General features: G+C 39.8%; 1 protein-coding gene and 1 non-coding gene across 3 annotated transcripts; both read left to right on the forward strand.

Annotated features, from left to right (window-relative positions):
• The first annotated feature begins 1,014 nt into the window (after window positions 1–1,014).
• On the forward strand, window positions 1,015–1,147 carry LOC113015454 (U11 spliceosomal RNA). The gene has a single exon (XR_003271124.1). It is a non-coding gene; the product is annotated as a U11 spliceosomal RNA (small nuclear RNA).
• A 269-nt stretch (window positions 1,148–1,416) lies between these two features.
• gmeb1 (glucocorticoid modulatory element binding protein 1) lies at window positions 1,417–17,638 on the forward strand. Of its 2 annotated transcripts, none has more exons than XM_026156579.1 (10): window positions 1,417–1,533; window positions 5,085–5,284; window positions 5,424–5,476; window positions 6,535–6,650; window positions 7,392–7,495; window positions 10,326–10,474; window positions 11,686–11,817; window positions 11,953–12,090; window positions 12,370–12,507; window positions 15,443–17,638. In XM_026156579.1, the coding sequence occupies exons 2-10, from the start codon at window positions 5,145–5,147 to the stop codon at window positions 16,297–16,299; spliced, it is 1,827 nt and encodes a 608-aa protein (XP_026012364.1). In that variant the 5' UTR covers window positions 1,417–1,533; window positions 5,085–5,144; the 3' UTR covers window positions 16,300–17,638. The 2 variants fall into 2 exon arrangements, with proteins under 2 accessions (XP_026012364.1, XP_026012365.1); XM_026156580.1 differs by having other exon boundaries at window positions 11,692–11,817.
• The last annotated feature ends 1,399 nt before the right edge of the window (window positions 17,639–19,037 follow it).

Raw genomic sequence — 19,037 nt, forward strand, 5'->3', positions numbered from 1 at the left:
TTTCTCTACCATGTAACATCAACAGTACAGCTTCTGATCCCCCGATGGTCATGTTCCACAGTATTACTGAATAAATGTTATTTATTTTTATGTTATGTATAAGGGATATTGGTTATTAAATGAATAAATAGATGTACGTTGAATATTGTTTGGACTGGATGGTCTTCTTAACAAAGATTTGGCGCCCTCTTCTGACAGATTTAAGAAACATAATCGTTGCCTGGATTTGATTGATTTATGGTAGTTAGGTAAAAATTTGGACAAATGTTGTTGGTGAAGCCGATCCAAACCAAGAATTAGGACCTGTATTACACTAGGTTAGCTTTAGAATATTACTGATTTTCTTCAGCTATGAGAACATCATAAAAGATCATTGCAATACTTAAATGTATATGATCGTATATGCTACTATTCAGATAACTTAGTAAATGTCCTCAAGTTGCGCCTGGGAATCTGAGCAACAGAGAACACGAACACCGCACACACATACCACAGTATTATGATCTTTCTATTGATGTGTAATTCACTTTTAATTCAGCGTAAACAGTATATAATAAAATTAAATATAACAAAGTTTTATTTTTCAATTAAATTCGGTAATCTATGTAAGGCTCAGGGAGAGGTCGAAAAACTATCAAGATTCTGTAATCGCTCTTAAAGAATCTCACAGAATCTCACGATTACGATTGTAACCATGTAATCGACTTTCCCACATTGCCTGAATGCAACATTAGTGCATGTAGCATCCAATGGCAGCATTCAATGTCAATTGCCCCGCCCTCTTTACCCATCATGCTTTTCGGTGTCCAAAACTAAATAGCCAAATACGGTCAAGTTTTTATTCCCGTTGACTATATAAATATATAAATGAAAGATAAAGGGTTGATTTGCCGTATTTAGTTATACAAAATATTGTGAAACTTTTCTGTGCCGACTTGAGGTTTATACATCATGAACCCTGAGTGAAGAACAGGTTACCTCTGGTCAGGTTGCAGGATGTCCGGCGTACATGGTAAAAAGGGCTTCTGCCATGCTTGGCACAGGAGAGGTGGGGTCTCCGCTTCTCTTGCGGAATCGCCATCAAGAGATTTCGGAAGCATAATTTTTACTTCTTGGGCTGCCGATGATCACATATCTTGGCGCCCTAATTTCTATTGTCAACAAAAAGACCAGCCATGTCGGAATACACATAACTCCTGCGTTGCAGAAATAAGCATTTGTCTTCTTAAGTTTAATGCAAGTATAATAGTACCAAAATGATCTATGTAGAGTACACACTGTCATAAATTAACATACTTTGAGATATGACCAGATAAAACATATATCAAGGTAATACCCACTTATTCTCGCCTGCATATATAGGTTCGCTAATAAGGAGTCACAGTGGTGGTTAAAAACCTGCGGTTTACACAGGGTTTACACGAGAGTGAAAACAGGGCGAGCGCTGTTCAGCAGGAAGTCGAACTATAGCTACTGAGTGCGCATGCTCCGCAGCTCTCCTCTATCTAGGGATGCGTTTGGCTTCTTAAAACGGTAAGAACGAGCTATTTTTTTTACTGTGTGTTTTTAAATATACACAACTGTAAAATAGCGACCGCTCTCGCCACACAAGCTGTAGTTTTAGCGGGGTGGTTTGGGTACATTGCGGAGGGGGTTCAGTCAGCCAGGCTCGAACTGAATGGAGGGGCAACGCCGTCGCCGTGCCGTTGTTTGCTGTACGTGCCGCCGCACAGGGAGACGTCATTTTGAGGGGGAGCGGAGAGTTAAAATGCAGAGTTACGAAGGGACGTACGGTTCATAGACAAGCGGCACGTAGCCGTCACACTGTAAATGCAAAGCTTTACCCGTCTCGGGCAGTGGAGTTCACGCTATTGTTTGGATTCCCACACATCAAGTTACGCCCTTGTGTTAGCAGTAATGGCTACCGTCGAGCCTGGTCTGAGGAGCTCCGACAGCGAAAAGTAGTCAGCTGGCTACAGCGGTAGCGATAACCAAGCCAACTTAGTAAAAGTAATTTATCTGCAGGTGTAGTTTTAATTGAGCTGCGAATGGTTTTGTAGCCACTTGTTGGTTAGTAGCCCCCAAAACACGTAAAACTGCGGTTTCTAATGCCTAATGCGCGTGGGAAAAACCCACTCTTGCTGTATTCTACTAAGAAAATGTATCCGTTTAAAAAAATAAAAGCTTGCTTTTCTGGCTATCGTGGTTTCACATTTCGGCAAAACACAGCTTCTGAAAATTTACTAGCCTATATAATCTCGCGTGTAACCCTTACGTGCACACTAGCAAACCGTTACGTAAAAATGACTTATATTAATCCAGTTAATATTAGTCTCAAACAAGTGGACCAGTCAGGCCATTTACAAAACGCGGCATTCTTTGGTTTGAATTAGCTAAGCTCACCTTACTTGGAAACAGCACCTCAACATTGAAATAAGATTTATATTTTAATCTTGGCAGATATTTTTCCAATCCAATTTAAAGTAACATGAGTTCAACTAATGTCAATAGCAGAGTTTCGCAAAGAGTGGCCCATGAAGCCAGGAGCTCTCCTTCAAGAAGTGGTCTCTAAGAAGTCACTAACAATGAAGTAAAAGGAAACGAGTAGTTTTGTGTAATTTAGTTTTTAAATTGCATCAAATATTTACATTTAAACAAAGAGTTATTAATAATAATAATAACAGGATTTGAAAATTTCACATTACTCATCTTATGAGTATTCCTTGGGGCACAATTGTCAGATTTTGAAGCAGGCTACAATTGTCTGGATAATATATACAGGGTGAAACAAATAGTGTTAGGTTGTTTTTGTTGTTTATTTTTTAATCAGCTTGTATATAGCTGCAGAAATATTAGAGATGGCACGATACCACTTTTTTTTTTATGTCCGATACTATACCCTAAATTTGGATATCTGCGATCCCGATATAAATCCGATATAGCATATTTTATAATCAATAAAATGTTTTTTTTTAAATATCTTGTTGCATTTTGTATAAGTTCATACTCAAGTTTAAAAAAACAAAACAAAACTAAAGCTATTCTGTTATACCTGTATGCAAAAAATACACTGTACCCCAAATATGTCATAGATCAGCAATACTGATCAATCTAATAAACTTAAACCCACACCATCCTCCCTATTCTGGTATTTTAAAGAGTACTTAGTGGAAATATTAAGCAACCTAACTCCGAACAAAAAAGGAAAAAAAAAATAGGGAACCACCCCCCACCCTCTGCCCTATAATGCTTAATTGATATAATCAACTCTAATTTAATGCACATGTAAAAGAAAACGCACAGAAATCAATAATTTTTCTATAATAATTAAATAGATTCAACATCCTCCTTCAGCAGAATTGCAGACTGCACAGATGGTACCTTCCCAAAGGAAAAAGCACTATAGCTTAGTAGGTTATAAATTTGACTTTATAGTTAATAATGGATTTCTATACATTTTACATCAGATGAAAACTTTGGTTGTAAGATTCAGATAATTATTTATTAAAAGCTAGACATGACAATAAGAAAGAAAAGTATGTCTTTGTGCCCTCCTTTTCCCTGTTAATGCCCTACCTGGCCCCCCTGGCAAAACTTTGCTAGACCCGCCCCTGCACAGTTACCAGCCGTCAGCTACGTAGAAAAGGATCCTGGTGTAGAAAGTAATATTAAATAAATTCTAACAACAGCTTGTCTTTGTGGCGCAAAGTGGGCGATACACTAACAAGAGAGACGGACTCGCGACAGAAAAGCCGATCAGCTGATCATTGATCAGTTTCATGATTGAAGTAGCAGCAGGAGAGGGAGAGAATGAGAGGCAGTCGCTCCCAGCATTCGCTGGGAATGCTTCACAAACATTCAGAGATGAACTTACACACATGCTTTACTCATCTGGGATAACTTTCTCGGAGATTAAATTCCGGTTTGGTAGCGAGGCTCCAAATCCTCAGCCAGACCACCGACAGGTCTCGCATGCCATAGCCGCTCTATCACAACGCATACTCCTCCGACGTGCTAAGGTTATGAGCTGGGTTACGCTATGTCGCAGGTTTTGTGAGGTGCTTTTGAGTGGATCGGATTACATTTTTTATTTCTCTCCGATATCCGATCCAGTAATTTAGGTCAGTATCGGACCGATACGTAATATCGGATCAGTCCATCTCTAATAAATATTTGAAACTTACCAGGATTTCTTTTATCTAAGCCACTACAATACAAAAACACAGCTGAAAGTGATGACTGACAAAAGCTTATTAGGATCTGGCCTTACACAGTAGTCAGCCACAGTAAAGAAGTCGATTGTAGTAACTAAGAAAATCTTTTTAGTTGGGTCAAACTTCATCAGGCGTTTCCTGTTCTCCAAGCACAGTGGTAAAGTTTTATGGAAAGAACAATGAAGGCCCCACAGTTCCTGTCAAAATAAATAAAGGTAGTCCAAATCTTCAGGTACAACTTCTGCTGTTTTAGCCAATACAGCTGACTAAATCTGAGTAAATCCAGCTGATGCCAATAAATGTCACATAACTAGTCTTTATTTGTAGGCACGTGTGCACTTACATTCTTATCTCAGCTGGAACGCCTCAATGAATTGAATGTAATCAGTGCAGAGGCTCACTAAATATTCAGGCTTTTTCTTTGTCCTTTGAGGACAAAGTTCGCTAACTCATCAGTCATCTTGGGATGCCTAGAGATACTTCAAGATGGGTTATCAAAGTTTTCTGACTTTAGCTCAAAAAAAGCTTTAAAATATTTTATCCCCTTGAGGTTATTTTGCTCCCACCCTCTTTGAGCTTTTTTTGGAATTCTGCTATAAATTGCATCTTAGTATTTTTGGAGTGTCATGTCTCTTTCTTATAATGTTATACAAGTCAGTTAGCTCACCCAATGTTAGCTAGCAGAAGTTAACTAATAATACCTATGGTGGGCTTTTAAAGATGAGTTAAGGGCTCAGATATTCAGCTATTTGTAGGTGAAGCATTTTTTTCTTAATTTCAGTTTGAACTGAAATGCAAACAATCAGAAAAATGTACAGCCTTTTATAACCATCATCTGCCTTTCTTTTTAATATATTTATGGCTTTTCAGATGAACAAACCCCTAGGTAGCTGTTGCACAGAAGTGGCCCCCTCCCTCTAGTCTACTTCAATGAGTGTGATGGCGACCACTGATGAGGTCACTGTACCTATGGGGGAAGTGGTGATGGTAAAGGACGACAGTGGTGAAGGTGACCCCGATGACCCTAATAAGACTCAGGTCATCCTCCAGCTCCAGCCAATCACCACTGGGTATGTACTGAGAAACTACAATTCACTTCAAAGTTGTATAACACCACAATCAGAGCTACAGAGATTCCAGATGGTCAGTCATTTCCCATGCTTACTCTGCTGTACCAGGAGAAAATGTCCCAACTATCTATCCTTTCAGAGACGAGTCTGCTGAAACAGATGCGGCTGTCATGGCTGTTGAATCTCATTCAGGTAAGTGGTTGTCACTAGAGCAGGGAGATGTGACCAAAAATATTTATCACAATATACATTTGAAAATTTGCGATAACGATATAACTGACGATATAATTGACACTAGACAAAATACTTTACAACTCCACAACTTTATTAGTGCAAAAAAAAACCATCACTGTATTTTCACTTAAACAAGCAGCTGTTTTTTATGTGCATTAAAGTTATATAAAGACGTAACAGTGCAAATTCCTTGCTGACAGTTTAACCAAAAGACATTTCCAGTGGAAATTGGCCGACATATCCTCAGCATAACCATGTATAATATCCACAACACTTAAAAAGAGGTTATACACACACAATACGGTAATATTATGTTGAAGCACAGTACGTATCACTCCGCGAGTGATATACAATAGCTATACAATAGCATTACAATAGCTGTAATGCTCCGACAATCCATCAAGCGGTGCGGGTTCGTAGCTTAGCAAAGTCGTACTAAAACATTTGACAGATTTTCGAGCGCCGTGTACGACATAAAATCGTTTCGAGGTCGGTAAACAACCAGAATTCATACATAAGGCACACGGGATTATAAGGGGAACTGTCGATTTTCAGAAAAATCAAAGGATTGATTTCAAGTGTACCGTATTTTCCAACAAACACGGTAATAACGACGGCCCGCTAGCATGCTGTACCAAAAATAGTGCTTTGTTGTGTATCTGACGGACGAAAGCTAAACCTGTTCCACACCACTGAAGTTGCAGCATTTTTACAAACAAATTCTGGTTCATTTCCTTCAACGATCCGCTTTCGCCCTCCTCATTCTGCTTTTTCCTCCATGTGCGTATGAAAACAAAATCACTGCACATGCGCGTTTTACCCATATTCTATTGCGATATTTCATTTTCTTATCGTTGCCCAACATTATACCGGTGTTACCGTGAACGGTATGATATGTCCCAGCCCTAGTTGTCACAATGATTCAGACAACTTGAGGGATGTAACGATCCATGAGTTTTGCAGATTGCATTACATAAAGCTTGTTGGTAAATGTTGCATACATTTATTCCCTGTAGAGCAAACTGAGGGAGACGACGTTGAAATTGGCTGCCCTATAACGTGTGGTGACTGTAAAGCTGTGTTGCTAGTGAAAAAGTTTGTGTGCCCAGGAATCAATGTGAAATGTGTGAAGGTTAGTATCCCTTTTTTTCTTTTGGCTCACATGGAGTAAAATGACAAGTCATTAAAACATTGCCAAATATAGCAACGTGACAACTAGGTCATTCAATAGACTCTGAGCAGGAAATAAACATGTAGCACTGACAAGTGTCCCACTATATCTACAGAGTCATCCAGTTCATTTCTTCTCACTGCAAGTAGCAGGTTTCAAATAACCATGCTCCAAGCAGACATGGATGAAACGACCGAGCAGTTATGAGATAAATGTTCTCGTTCATGCTTTCACAACAATGCTCATTTTTTGATCGCAGTGTTATGAGTTGAATTACATAGGTCAGACTGTATTTGTAATGAACTACTAAGTCCATTCAATCTTCTGATCCACATGAAATTCTTTGTTGTCTTGTGAGCATCGAGCATACACTTCCATTAAATAGGAAGTGTAGCACTGAAAAAACAGAATTCAGTACATCACATGAAAATTATTATTTAAAGTTGAGAAAACTTATGCATATTTTATATTTTTTTCTCCTGATATAACACAGTAAAAAAATATTTCGCTATTCTAGCTGCTACAATTGCTCATGGTTAGAAGTCTACCATGATTCTAGAACCACAGCATATCTATTACATTTTCATATTAAAGGCCAAAGACAAGACATATGATACTGTAATGTGTTGCTTTTAGTTATTTCTGTTGTTTCATCATTGCACTTATTGAACATATTTACTAAACTGGCAATCTCTCCACTAGTATGAAGACCAGTTGATCAGTCCCAAGCAGTTTGTGCACATTTCTGGAAAAGCTACTCTGAAAGACTGGAAGAGAGCCATCAGGATGGGGGGAGTCATGCTGAGGTGAGGGGATTTATTTTTGAGACAGAACACTGACATTCTATGGCCCTTAGATGAGCAAGTGCTGGTTGGTTGCGCTGCACCACATGGTAATGAGCTGAGATGTGACTCATCCATCTAGAATAAATATTCAAATGTTCTTCTGTGGCTCTGTGACAGGAAACTAACAAGCCACTGTTGCCTCACTTCTGAGTGTGAGTGAGATGATAACGATAAACCACGGGCCTTCCTGTCTCTTTGACTGGTCGAAATAGATTTTTCTATATCACGTTTAAGCTGCGCTAATCAGTATTACAATGAAATGTATGTTGCCTGTAGTGGAAAACCTGACTGTGATCATTGTGTCTTGCAGATAAATTCATGGATAATTATTTAGTTTCAGGGATACACTACCGTTTGGATGAGTAAAGTAGACTTATTTTATTAATGTAAAAAACCCTCTGTGTGTGCTGTGACTTAGCCGTATATTGCTTCAGTGATCACATGGCTTTTGGAAGACTGCACTGCAAATAATACAGTTTGCGTTATTATACACACTTTTCAGTTTCTTGGATTTATTTGACATCATTTGACAACAATATTTCATCTATGCTTTACATCTTGTGTAGTGATCAACTCAGTTTGACAGATATTGAATCATTTTCATGCCTTTGACATTTGTGTCTGGACTTGGATAAAATTAGTTGTTGGTTTCTAGCAGTGAAAGAATGAGCAAAGTGGGGTTTTTTCACATTGAGTTTTCTATTTCAAATTGATGAATTGTGTCACAGCTATTTTCAATCTCTCTTGCAGTCTAAAGGTTACTAGTCTGTCACCAACAATGTGCAGGGTTAAGATTCTCTTTACTGGGTAGAACATCTGTATATGCGCCTCTAATTAAAAGCACAGGAGAAGCAGAGGATTTTGACTATCCAAAAAAAAAAAAACTGCAGCTTTACATAGATGCAACAGTGTCTCCTTCTGACCAGTGACTCTTATATGGTTACTGGCAATGGCACAGCATCTCCTGTCATGTGGACGCACTGCAGGCAGTCAGAGCCAGAAGGTAGTAGCACTGGGTGATCCTAAGTCTCAAAAGCAAGAAAGCTGTGAGCCAACAGATTCTTTTTTTTTTTCTAGGTTTGAAGTGTTTGAGAAGTAATATAGCTTCTATAATATAGTTAATAATAAATTGTTTACTAAAAATAATCCCAAAATAGACATCCATAAAGAAATTACCCTTACTTTAAGCCCTGTACACATTTCAGGGGACCTGTTGTTTTCTGATCCAAACGAACTATTTGTCTCAACCTTGGTTCCAGAAATGGCAGATGTCCAAAGCTAAAGCTGTACATTATTTGCTGCATGTGAGAAGGCTAACTCTGAAGAACGTCTTAAACATTTAGGAGTGAAGATATTTTTCCTCATGTACCGGAGGAGAGCAGAAACAATCCAGATAAATGTTTCTACCTTCATCACAACAACAGCTTAGGCTAAAGTAACACGTGCCAGACGCTGAAGTGTATATGACAGTAAATATGTCATTTATAAGGATTTAAAATATGATTTTACATTTGACCTTTCGCCTCTGGTTCAAGAGCAAAATGTTAATCTGAAGGTCAAAGTGATAGTTACACTACATAGAGCTATTTAAACTCATTCTTACTGCCACTGTGTGTACTGACAAGATGTATGTATATAGGAAATATAAATATATGATATAAAACACATTATTTTATTATAACATTACAGTAACAGGTTAGATAACCACTGAAATATAAAACATGTGTATAATATTCCTTGTTGAGTATTGTTTTGTTTTGTTTGTTTTTTTTTGGGGGGGGGGGATAAACTTGTGATCAAAACCTTTTTTTTTTATTTGGGTTTTTTTATTGAACATTTAAATAAATTTACTAAACAATGAAATGAAAGCTACACATTCGAAATAATACCAAAATAAGATTTCATTATATTAAGTAAATACAGAGAGTGAGCTGCCTTGGTAGAGGGTTGTGCTCTCGCAGTGCTTGTTGTTTTACAACTGTTTTGGCTGTAGATCAGTGAAATAATGCAGTCCAGCAAAACTGGCAACAATCAGCACTAAAACACAGCATTAAATTAACATGTGGAATAGCCCTGCAGCAATGTTAAAATAAGAAAGTGGAAATAAATGCAGGAATATGCACACACTTAAACCAAGACCAACATTTTTCATGTTCTTGTCTCATGTTCTTGTCTCATGTTCTTGGCATGAGACAAAATAGTTGGGACACATTTTATGAAGTGTCTTAAAGCAGTGGGCATAAAACTCCCTTTTTTTTTTTTTTTTTTTTTGAACTGTTGTCGTTCAACCAGGAAATACTTTTGAGAGATACACAAAGACAGAGAGACTGTCACACTAAAAAGCAGCAGCTTTAAAACATGCACCTTCTAAAGCTTCTATCAGCTGCACAGTAACTCTAGAATACAGGTTTGCACAGAACACCAACTGTGGATTTTGCCCTGCCAGTATGGAAAGGACTGCTGTAAGCAAAACTTGATTTAAATGCATACAGATATTGCATGTATTGCAGACGCACTGCTTAAGTCTGTTGCACATTTTATGTAAACCTCTTCTAATATTCTCTCCAGGATATCTGTGTGGGCAACTCTCAGACACGACTTAGTTGTTGCACTTTACACAGTTGCTCCTGTGGTTATTAGTTCCAAACAGAATAAGTGTACTGAAAGAAAGGCACTGCACTGGATCTTCACTTCTAAAAGATGCAAATGTTTTTGACAACAATGATAGCATCTCTGGTCAAACAAACATGTTTTCCCCTTTTTTATATATTTCCTCATTTCTGTTCTCCAGAAAAATGATGGATTCCGGTCAGCTGGACTTCTACCAGCACAGCACTCTGTGCACTAACACATGTCGCAGCACCAAGTTTGACCTTTTAATAAACAACACACGCTTCCCTCCTGATGGCACCGGACTTACCACACCTACATCCTCTCAAGGTAAAAATCTGAATATAGTGTATTATTGTGCCTTACAATATAAAGCGCCTTGAGGCAACTGTTGTTGTGATTTCATGCTGTATAAATACATTTGAATTGAACTGACTAGAAGGTGCAGTGAGTCCAGATTTGCTCATTTAAACAGCAGTGATGTTATAGTCCATAACTGAGTATTTTGTTATATTTGTTGTGTTTTTCAGTCAAAAGATAGGTTTAACATAAGGGCCACTGACTGTTTCTACTAGGCACAGTTACAAGTTTACTTCTAAACCCTTATTTAAAAGTCCTTTATGCGGTCTGCGTTTTTACAGAAAAGAAACATATGAGCTTGCTGAAAGAATGTGGAGGTTTTTTAGTGTCATGGAAAACAAAGCAGGAGGATGATGCTGGTGGTGGAGCTCTCCACAATACAAGCGTTTCTCTAGACTGAAAATAAATGTGTGCAAACTGCACAATGTGTTTAGGTGCACCTGTGCTCATGTAAACTATTATAAGAGTCAACAAAAGCTGCTTCTGCTTTTCTAAACAAAAATCTGATAACACAACAACAGTGAAGATGACATTGTCATTAGTGGTGTAATTTACAGCGCAGCCTCTCCTCTCTGTCTGACACAAACAGCACAAAATCGAGACATTGAACCCAGCTGGAGAAAACGATAGCGTCCTTCTAGAGTTGATAGCAACGGGGCTCATTGCTGTTACCTTCATGGCTACAGAGCCAACAGCAGTATTATCAAACCACCTGTTCAACAAGCTTAGTGGTGAAGAAAAGCAATATTTTCACCTGCTTTCATCCAACACTGACATGTTTTACAGTGACAGCGCAGCTGAATGAAAGAATAATTAAAAAAAGAAAATCTGTCTGTCTGCAGACAAATTGCTTATTTAGTTTGGCTTGATCTTCTAAGTTTTTATAATTTCCTGCAAACTACTGCTGGGTGTTTAATACACTGCATATCATTTAATGCTTTAGGTGATAATTATTCAGCCCACACAGAGAAATGATATGATACAGAAAACTGCTAATTAACTGTGAGACATGATGAAAGCTTCCCAGCAGGATATAAGGTAAAATTAACAACAACAAAAAAAAGATCACTAAAGATAAAGAAGTGTGGTGGGGGAATGTGACACTGAAGTTTGGCTCCCTCTTAAATCCAGAATTGCATTTAAAATTCTTCTCCTCAGTCATGTCTGTTGTCTTGTACAAGTTACAGGTCAGGTGATCCTGGGTAATGGTGGGGCAGCTGCAGAAGACCGAGCAAAGGTCCTGAGCGGGAAGTTGGACTGGAGCTCAAGTTCATCGGAGTCTGCAGACAAAAAGGGATCAGCTGAGATCTCTGGTAACACTGAGCACACATCCAAACACAGATTAAGAGTATAATAACAGCACGGAGATGGAAATCATCTCCAACAGCATGGATATATGTAACACTGTGTGTGAGTAAGATTGCTCTGTGTTGTCTGTTTGTCCGCAGAGGACACACTGAACTTTTGGAAGGGCATTGCAGATGTGGGTTTGTTGGGTGAAGTGGTGACCAACATCAACACGGAGCTTGTGGAGCTGTTAAACAGCGTGCAGCAGCGCATGGATCCGGCCAGCCTACAGGACACAGGTGCAGAACGACGCCAACATGCACTGGGAAACTGCATCGCCAAAACAGAGGCGTTGTGTGGGACACACTCTGACCTATGTGAATAAGAAATGCATGGAAAGAAAGAGCAAATTCAGCTGCTGTTGGAAACTGAAAATGACTGTCCAACAGCAGAAAGCTTTTTAGAAAAGCTTCTTTTAGAGTAATACCACACTGATTTACTGTGCAAACAGCTGAATCTGTTCCTCCTTTCTGACTGACCAAGTAATTTTTTTTGATTGCTTGCTGCACTGATCCCAGATTCCTGTCTGGTAGAGGTGGCCGTGCTCAGTAACCTCGCCCAGGTCTTCGATCTGCTCGATGTGGTCAAGAAGATTGTGGAGAGGAGAAAGCAGCAGACGGATCCCAGTCAGGAGCAGGTGCTCAGCATGCTCACCAGTGAGTACAGAACACAAACAAGGCTCTACTTCAGGAGCTGCCACATAGAGCCGCTAAATTCATACGAATTTTATTTAAATCATTTTTATAGAGCCAATTGTTGAAAACAATCATGGCTTTACGTAATAAAGTAAAGGGAAATTGAATTAAACTGCAGTAATCATGTGAGTCTCAGTTAGCAAGCACTTTTGCAAGAGTGGGAAGGAAGATTTCTCTTTTAACAGGAAAGGAGGGGCAGCCTTCTGCTGATGGGGATTGAGGAGAGGAAGAAGGCAAAAAAAAAGAAAGAGCACAGAGAGTGACCCTGAATAGCTTATAGAAGACATGCTTAGCGGATCCTAGGAAATCCCCTAGCAGCCTGAGCCCAAAGTAGCATAACTAAGTGATGGTTAAGTGACAGTTGAGGTTTGAGGCTAAATTCAAAACCATCGAAAGATTGAATTTGTCTCCTGAATCCAAACTGGCAGCTGGTTCCACAGGGAGGGGCTTAACAGCTGAAGGCTCTGCCTTTCATTCTACTTTTGGAAATTAGGAAGTGTAAGTGTTGTACTGGGATAAATTGGTACTGTGAGGTCTTCGGGATATTTAAGGACAATCTTTTAGGACTTTGCACATGCCAATGAGAATGATCTTGAAGTAATTTCTGGTTGGAAGACATGTGGTCATATGGTACACTTGTGCTGGTGTCCTGGATGAATTGTAGCCTTTTCAGGGACCTTTTAGAGCACCCTGATAATCAGTAGTTATACTAGTCCAACCTCTATGTAACAAATGCATGAACTAGCATCCCTCTGAGTCAGGATGTTGTCATAGTGCAGAGATAAGTGAAGGTAATCCTAGATGTCTGTTTAATGTGTCAGTTAAAGAAAAACCCAATCAAAGATGACTCCAAGGCTCCTGACAGTGCTATTGAAGGTCAAGATAATGCCAATCATAGTAAATAGTTGTTTAGGCATGTTTCATGCATCAAATCTAGCAGCTTGGGTTTGAGTCCAACCTGCAGCCCCTTGCTGCATGTCTCCCCATGCGCACGCTCCCCATTTTTCCTGTCTACTCCTCAAAAAGGCAAAAAGCCAAAAGTCAATGGCTTTATTGTTACATATATGTGGGAAAACAAGTTACTTTTGTTTGTTATTGGTGAGAGACATGAGGTTTAAAAGAAAAAGACAAAAATAGAGAATCAAAATTTGGTTTCAGTCCATCTTGAGTTCCACTCTTTGATTAAGCAAAATTCTTCAGACAGTTGTTCTAATTTGCAATCTTTCAGTTCCTGATTGTGAGGCTTTTGCTCCCAAATGCACTACACCAGCGGTCCCCAACCCCCGGGCCTCGGACCGGTACCGGTCCGTGAGTCGTTTGGTGCCGGGCCGCGAGAGTTGATGCTCAGGTGTGAAATGTATAGTTTTCAGGGTTTTTATCGGTTTTCAGCGTTATTTTGTTATCCTTTTTATCGTTAACTCGGTTTTCCTGGGTCTTTTCACGTGTGTTATGAACAACTCTTCTATTTTTCAGTACCAGTACTAGTTTTATTTTGTTGTATTTATCCGCGACACCTTAAAGGCCGGTCCGTGAAAATATTGTCGGGCATAAACCGGTCCGTGGCCCAAAAAAGGTTGGAGACCGCTGCACTACACCATTACCCAGCAATAATTAAAAGGTTGTGTGCTGCAGATCATCATTATTATCACTATATCATTTTAAAAAATAAAATGCAGCCACAGTCACACTATAACTGTTCTCTTTACACATTTTTCTGATAAAATGAGCAGTGACACAGGTCAGTGACAGCAGCTGTGCTTTGAGTCTGACTATATTGATAATGAAAAAGAGTGATGACTCCCACTGCTCCCATCCGAGGTAATAACAGTCAAGATCATTTTCCCAGATGGTGTACAGTCTTGCTTCCTCCATGACTGGATATCATTTTTGGGTTCTTATTTTTTTATTTATTTACCTCTGTGTCCAACCTCCCTCCAAGTCATTTTTTATTTGTCAATTATGGACCAAGTTTACGGAGAATTTAGGGGTATTTGTTTTAGTATTTTTTATTATTATTATTTTTTTACAAACAAGGTAGGATCATCGCTGTATAGAAATTAAATTAGATTTATCATTTGCCTGAACCAAGACAGTGATGGTCTCGGTTGGCCCTCCTTGAACCCAGAGGGAAGCAAATGGAAGCTTTGCTTTTATGCTGAACACTGATGGAGAGTTAACTGGCTACATAAGGAAAAAAAATAATTACGTGAATGCAGAAAGACGCAGACACAGTTTGTATAAAGGATCCAGAGAACACATAAGAGGTTTGGATATCTGGTTAATATTAGTCACTTTAGAATCACCAGGTAACCCAACTCCATATGTTCTCTTTGGACTGTGTGAGGAAGCCAAAGTCCCAGCAGACATGGAGGGAACATCCACACAGAAAGTCCGCGACTAGCTGGTGGATTAGAACCCAGTACCTTCATGCTGTGAGGCAACAGTGTTAACCACTACACCACTGTGTCACCCAATGTGACAAAGTTCACACTAAATACTTTCTGTTGCCAGTCAAAGTTAACAAATAACAGCTCTGGTGCGTAACGTCGTAAATCAATTCAGAATCCTAACAGATAGTTCATGACTTTTGACTCATAACAGTCAAAATTTCCGTGTGAATATATTTTTATTTCACTCACATCTATCATGTTACTCAAAACTGTTTTTGAATACTTAAAATGAAGAATGACGTTTTTATTGAGTTAGGGTTTTTGTTGTGAAATTAGATTTGACATTTGCTGGATTATACATGCCTAGCCTGTCTGACGATTATTGATATTAGAGATCAATATAAGAACGTGCACGTTGTAATCTTGTAAAAATCTGCCCGGCTGAAAATGAATGCATTCTTGTGGTTGACTCAGCCCTCACTGTCAGTCCTGTCATGTCTCTGCAGACCTGGAGGTGCAGCTGGAAGAACAGAAGAAGCAGCAGCAAGTACGAGCTCTTCTCACCTGCCCCCAGCCTGCCAAAAACAAAACTCCCACTAAACGCCCGACCAAGCGGCCTCGACTCCAGAGACCTGCCTCCACCACCACCCTCCTGACCACCCCTATAAACCAGCAAGCCACTCTGCAGCCTCAGCAGTTCACCGTTCTTTCACCCATCTCGCTGTCCTCAGTGGGGCAGCCATTCACCGTGGCAGGCCTACCTATTGCCTCGCTGTCCCAGTCCTCCAACACAGTCACATTACTCCCTGCCGGCTCGCAGGTCTTCACCCGCTACATGGTGGCTGGAGATGGTAAGACAGAAACCATCACCCTGCATCCGTCCTCAGGTTTGACACTGGTTGGCACCACCGCTTTGCAGGACTCCAGCCAACTGGGCACAGTAATGAGCCCCATGGAGCTGGTGCAGCTAAGCCAGCAGGCCAGCGGTGCAGAGGTGGTGCCCATAGAAGGCCAAGTGGTAGACGGCACCATGCTAGTGCAACAGGAGGTGATGCAGGGGGAAGTGGAGGGCAGCCAGGAACACACGGTCATTGAGATCAATCCAACTCCTGTGGAGCAGGCAGTGGGAGTGATGGAGCTCCAGCTGACCGGGGAGTCAGGCAGAGAAGGGGCCACCATGGTGGTCCAGAGTGGGGTGGAGATGACCATGTCGGCAGAGACGGAGGAGGAGACTCAGCACCAGCTGCAGGAGGCACACACTGAAAGGGTTCAGGAGGTGCAACTGGATGCTAGCGGACACCTGTCGCACGTACAGATAGTGGTGATAGGAGAAAACACTCAGGAAGAAAACAAGGTCAAATAAGACACAACCATCTTTATCCAGCACAGCAGGTATGAACTCATGGACTGAGCCATCACGGACTCGACAAACTGTAAATACACAGGATTTCCAAATCCACAAATTGCCTTGGACTAAAACCAAGCTTTAGGGTAGCCATTTTTCCTTTTTTGTGTCTTTGTACATGCTCCGCTAAGCTTGTTCATTTTTATTGAAGCAAAGAGGGATCTGCAATATATGAAATGCTTATGTTTGTTTTCCAGTTGAAGGTTCGAGCATATAATGACTTGGCTCTAAAATTTATAGTTTTGGCCATTATTTCTGTTCTTTTTTTTTATTTTAACCCTGTACTCACCAAAGTAACTGCTACTGAAATCTGGGAACACTGGGACTGTGACTTCAAAGAAACTTGTACGCTTTAAAATCCACAAATTTTTGATGTGATAATTATGAAGTTAAAGATAAATGTATTTAGAAGCTTAACACACACAGCAAAACATGACGCCTGCATGTGTTAGATGATGTTGAAGTGAAGCAAATGCTGTGCGAAATCCCCGCTTTTACTTTGATTACAATGTCTACATAGAGTTTGGGACAGCACATACTTTGATCTTAAATCGGTGCACATGTTTTGTTTATGAGCTGTTCCACACCATCAGTCCAGTTCACATCAAACTGTTTCACACAATGTCTTCATGTCTCTTTTTTCCCGATTAACCAGACAGGCACAGTAAAATATCCATCAAACATTGTTTTTCCTCAGTAAAAAGAAAAGTTAAATATTTCAAATCCTGACAGATAAGATAAGAGAATACTTGGATGTTTTACTTGAAAATGACCTGAATTATAAATATATTTATTCAATTTTCTGCTGATGGACTGATGGTCCCTGGGGGTCTAATAATAAGGAAAATAATGGCCAAAAGTATACAAATGGGATCATGTCTTTATGAACTATAATTTTACTTCAAGCCTCTGCGAACAACCTGAGGTCAGGAGAAAGCACTGTAACAGTAAAGTCAACATGGACGGCTTTAGAAAAGGTGCTGATGATCAGTCAGATTGGGCAGCGGCAGTCTGCAAGTCCCTTCTGTTCATCAGACTCGTTACCAGTAACAGTGTTGGTGTTACCTGAGGCTAGGAGGAATTGCACTCTGTTTTGCGTGGTAGTTTTGCAAACTGTTTTTGTTTTTGCACTGTGACATCCTCATGGGACTATAGGAGGATGTTGGCAGTGATGCCTGCTCTCGCTCTCAACACTTCAGAGGAAACAGACTGAACTCCTTACTGGAGCGGTATCATTTATCCACATACTGTATTCTCATCAGTTTCATGCTGCCTGATAAATCTTCTCCACTCTTCATTTATTGTGAACACCTGTTGCTTTTTTTCCGTATCTTGGATAGTGTGAGCTACTGGACTGATTGTTCAACTGAGGATATAAAAGAACATAATATACTCAATGTCAGACTTGCCTGTATTTTACACTTGTCAAGTAGTATTTTATTTATTAGCTTTCAAAACTGAAGTTTAAGGAGCAGATATGGGTTCATTTGAGCTCTTGGTTAAAGCTCACATCAACAAAAACCTGTTCATGACTTGTGCTTTTTCCAATAATTTAATTTAAAAAGATAAGAGTATTTGCATACTGACTTTGTAATGTGTTTTAATATCAGATTAAAACAAACCAAAAAAAGATAAGTAGTATTTTTTTTTTTATTTCACCACCAGAGTGCGCTGTTTGATCACTCCACTACGGGCTTTAGACGATCTGCATTAGTAGATGGTGGAAATGGTCTGCTGCTATAATCTCCAACTCCATGTGTCAGACTTATTGTGGAGCATGACTTAATCTGGGCTGCTATGGACTGATGTGCAGGCCTTCTGGAGGATGAGTCGTGCTGACAGGGCACAGGGCTTCACTGGTTATTACGTTTCGCTGCTCTTGTAGCCCTTAACGCTCTCCGACAGGCTACATAAGGGGAAGGCGTGAGGATTTTGGTTGAGCGCAAAGACAGACAAATACACAACCACGAGGCTGAGAAAGACCTAGACGAACTTATTATATGTGGAGTACAAAAAGAGAAAAGGCATCAGTGGTTTGATTGTCGAGCAGCTGGGGGGCCCGGTTAATGCTAAAAGGCTGAGACACTGAAACAGTATAAACACTGTGTGGTGTGGAAAAGGAATAATCATGAAGTGTTCAACAGACTGCGTTGCATGTTTTGCACAAGACAAAGAAATCAGGCTGAGCGCAGGCATCAGTTGCATGTCTGAAATGTCTTAACGTCTCTGGAGGCGATAAAAGGTTGTTAAAAGAGAGGTTACCACGGCTGACATGTTGTCGGTATCACCTCGGCCTTAACAGCTTTAGCTGAGAATAAATCCTTGAACTTGACATCTGGTAGTCAGTGTGCCCTACAGGCAAGGTGGCTTCAAGCTATATCTATAACACCAGGGGAGGAAAAATCTGCCAGAACATATCGGACTTGGAATTTTGTAAAAATTTATTTATATGTGTTCTTAGTCATGAACAGGAATTTGTAACAAATATGTAACTGATGTAATTCAATATATTTCACACCATCAGCACATATTTTGACCAGAAAAGGGGAAAGATACATTGAGATCTTGAAAAAAATACATTAATTCGTAAAGTATTGAAAAAGTGACTGAACTGAAGTGTGACATGTGTTATCCAAACCTGGGTCTCTGGGTTAAGTGGCAAATTGAATAACCCCACCACTAAACCGTCCTTCAGA

This window comes from Astatotilapia calliptera, chromosome 22 (genome assembly GCF_900246225.1).
Source record: "Astatotilapia calliptera chromosome 22, fAstCal1.2, whole genome shotgun sequence".
Taxonomy (NCBI): domain Eukaryota; kingdom Metazoa; phylum Chordata; class Actinopteri; order Cichliformes; family Cichlidae; genus Astatotilapia; species Astatotilapia calliptera.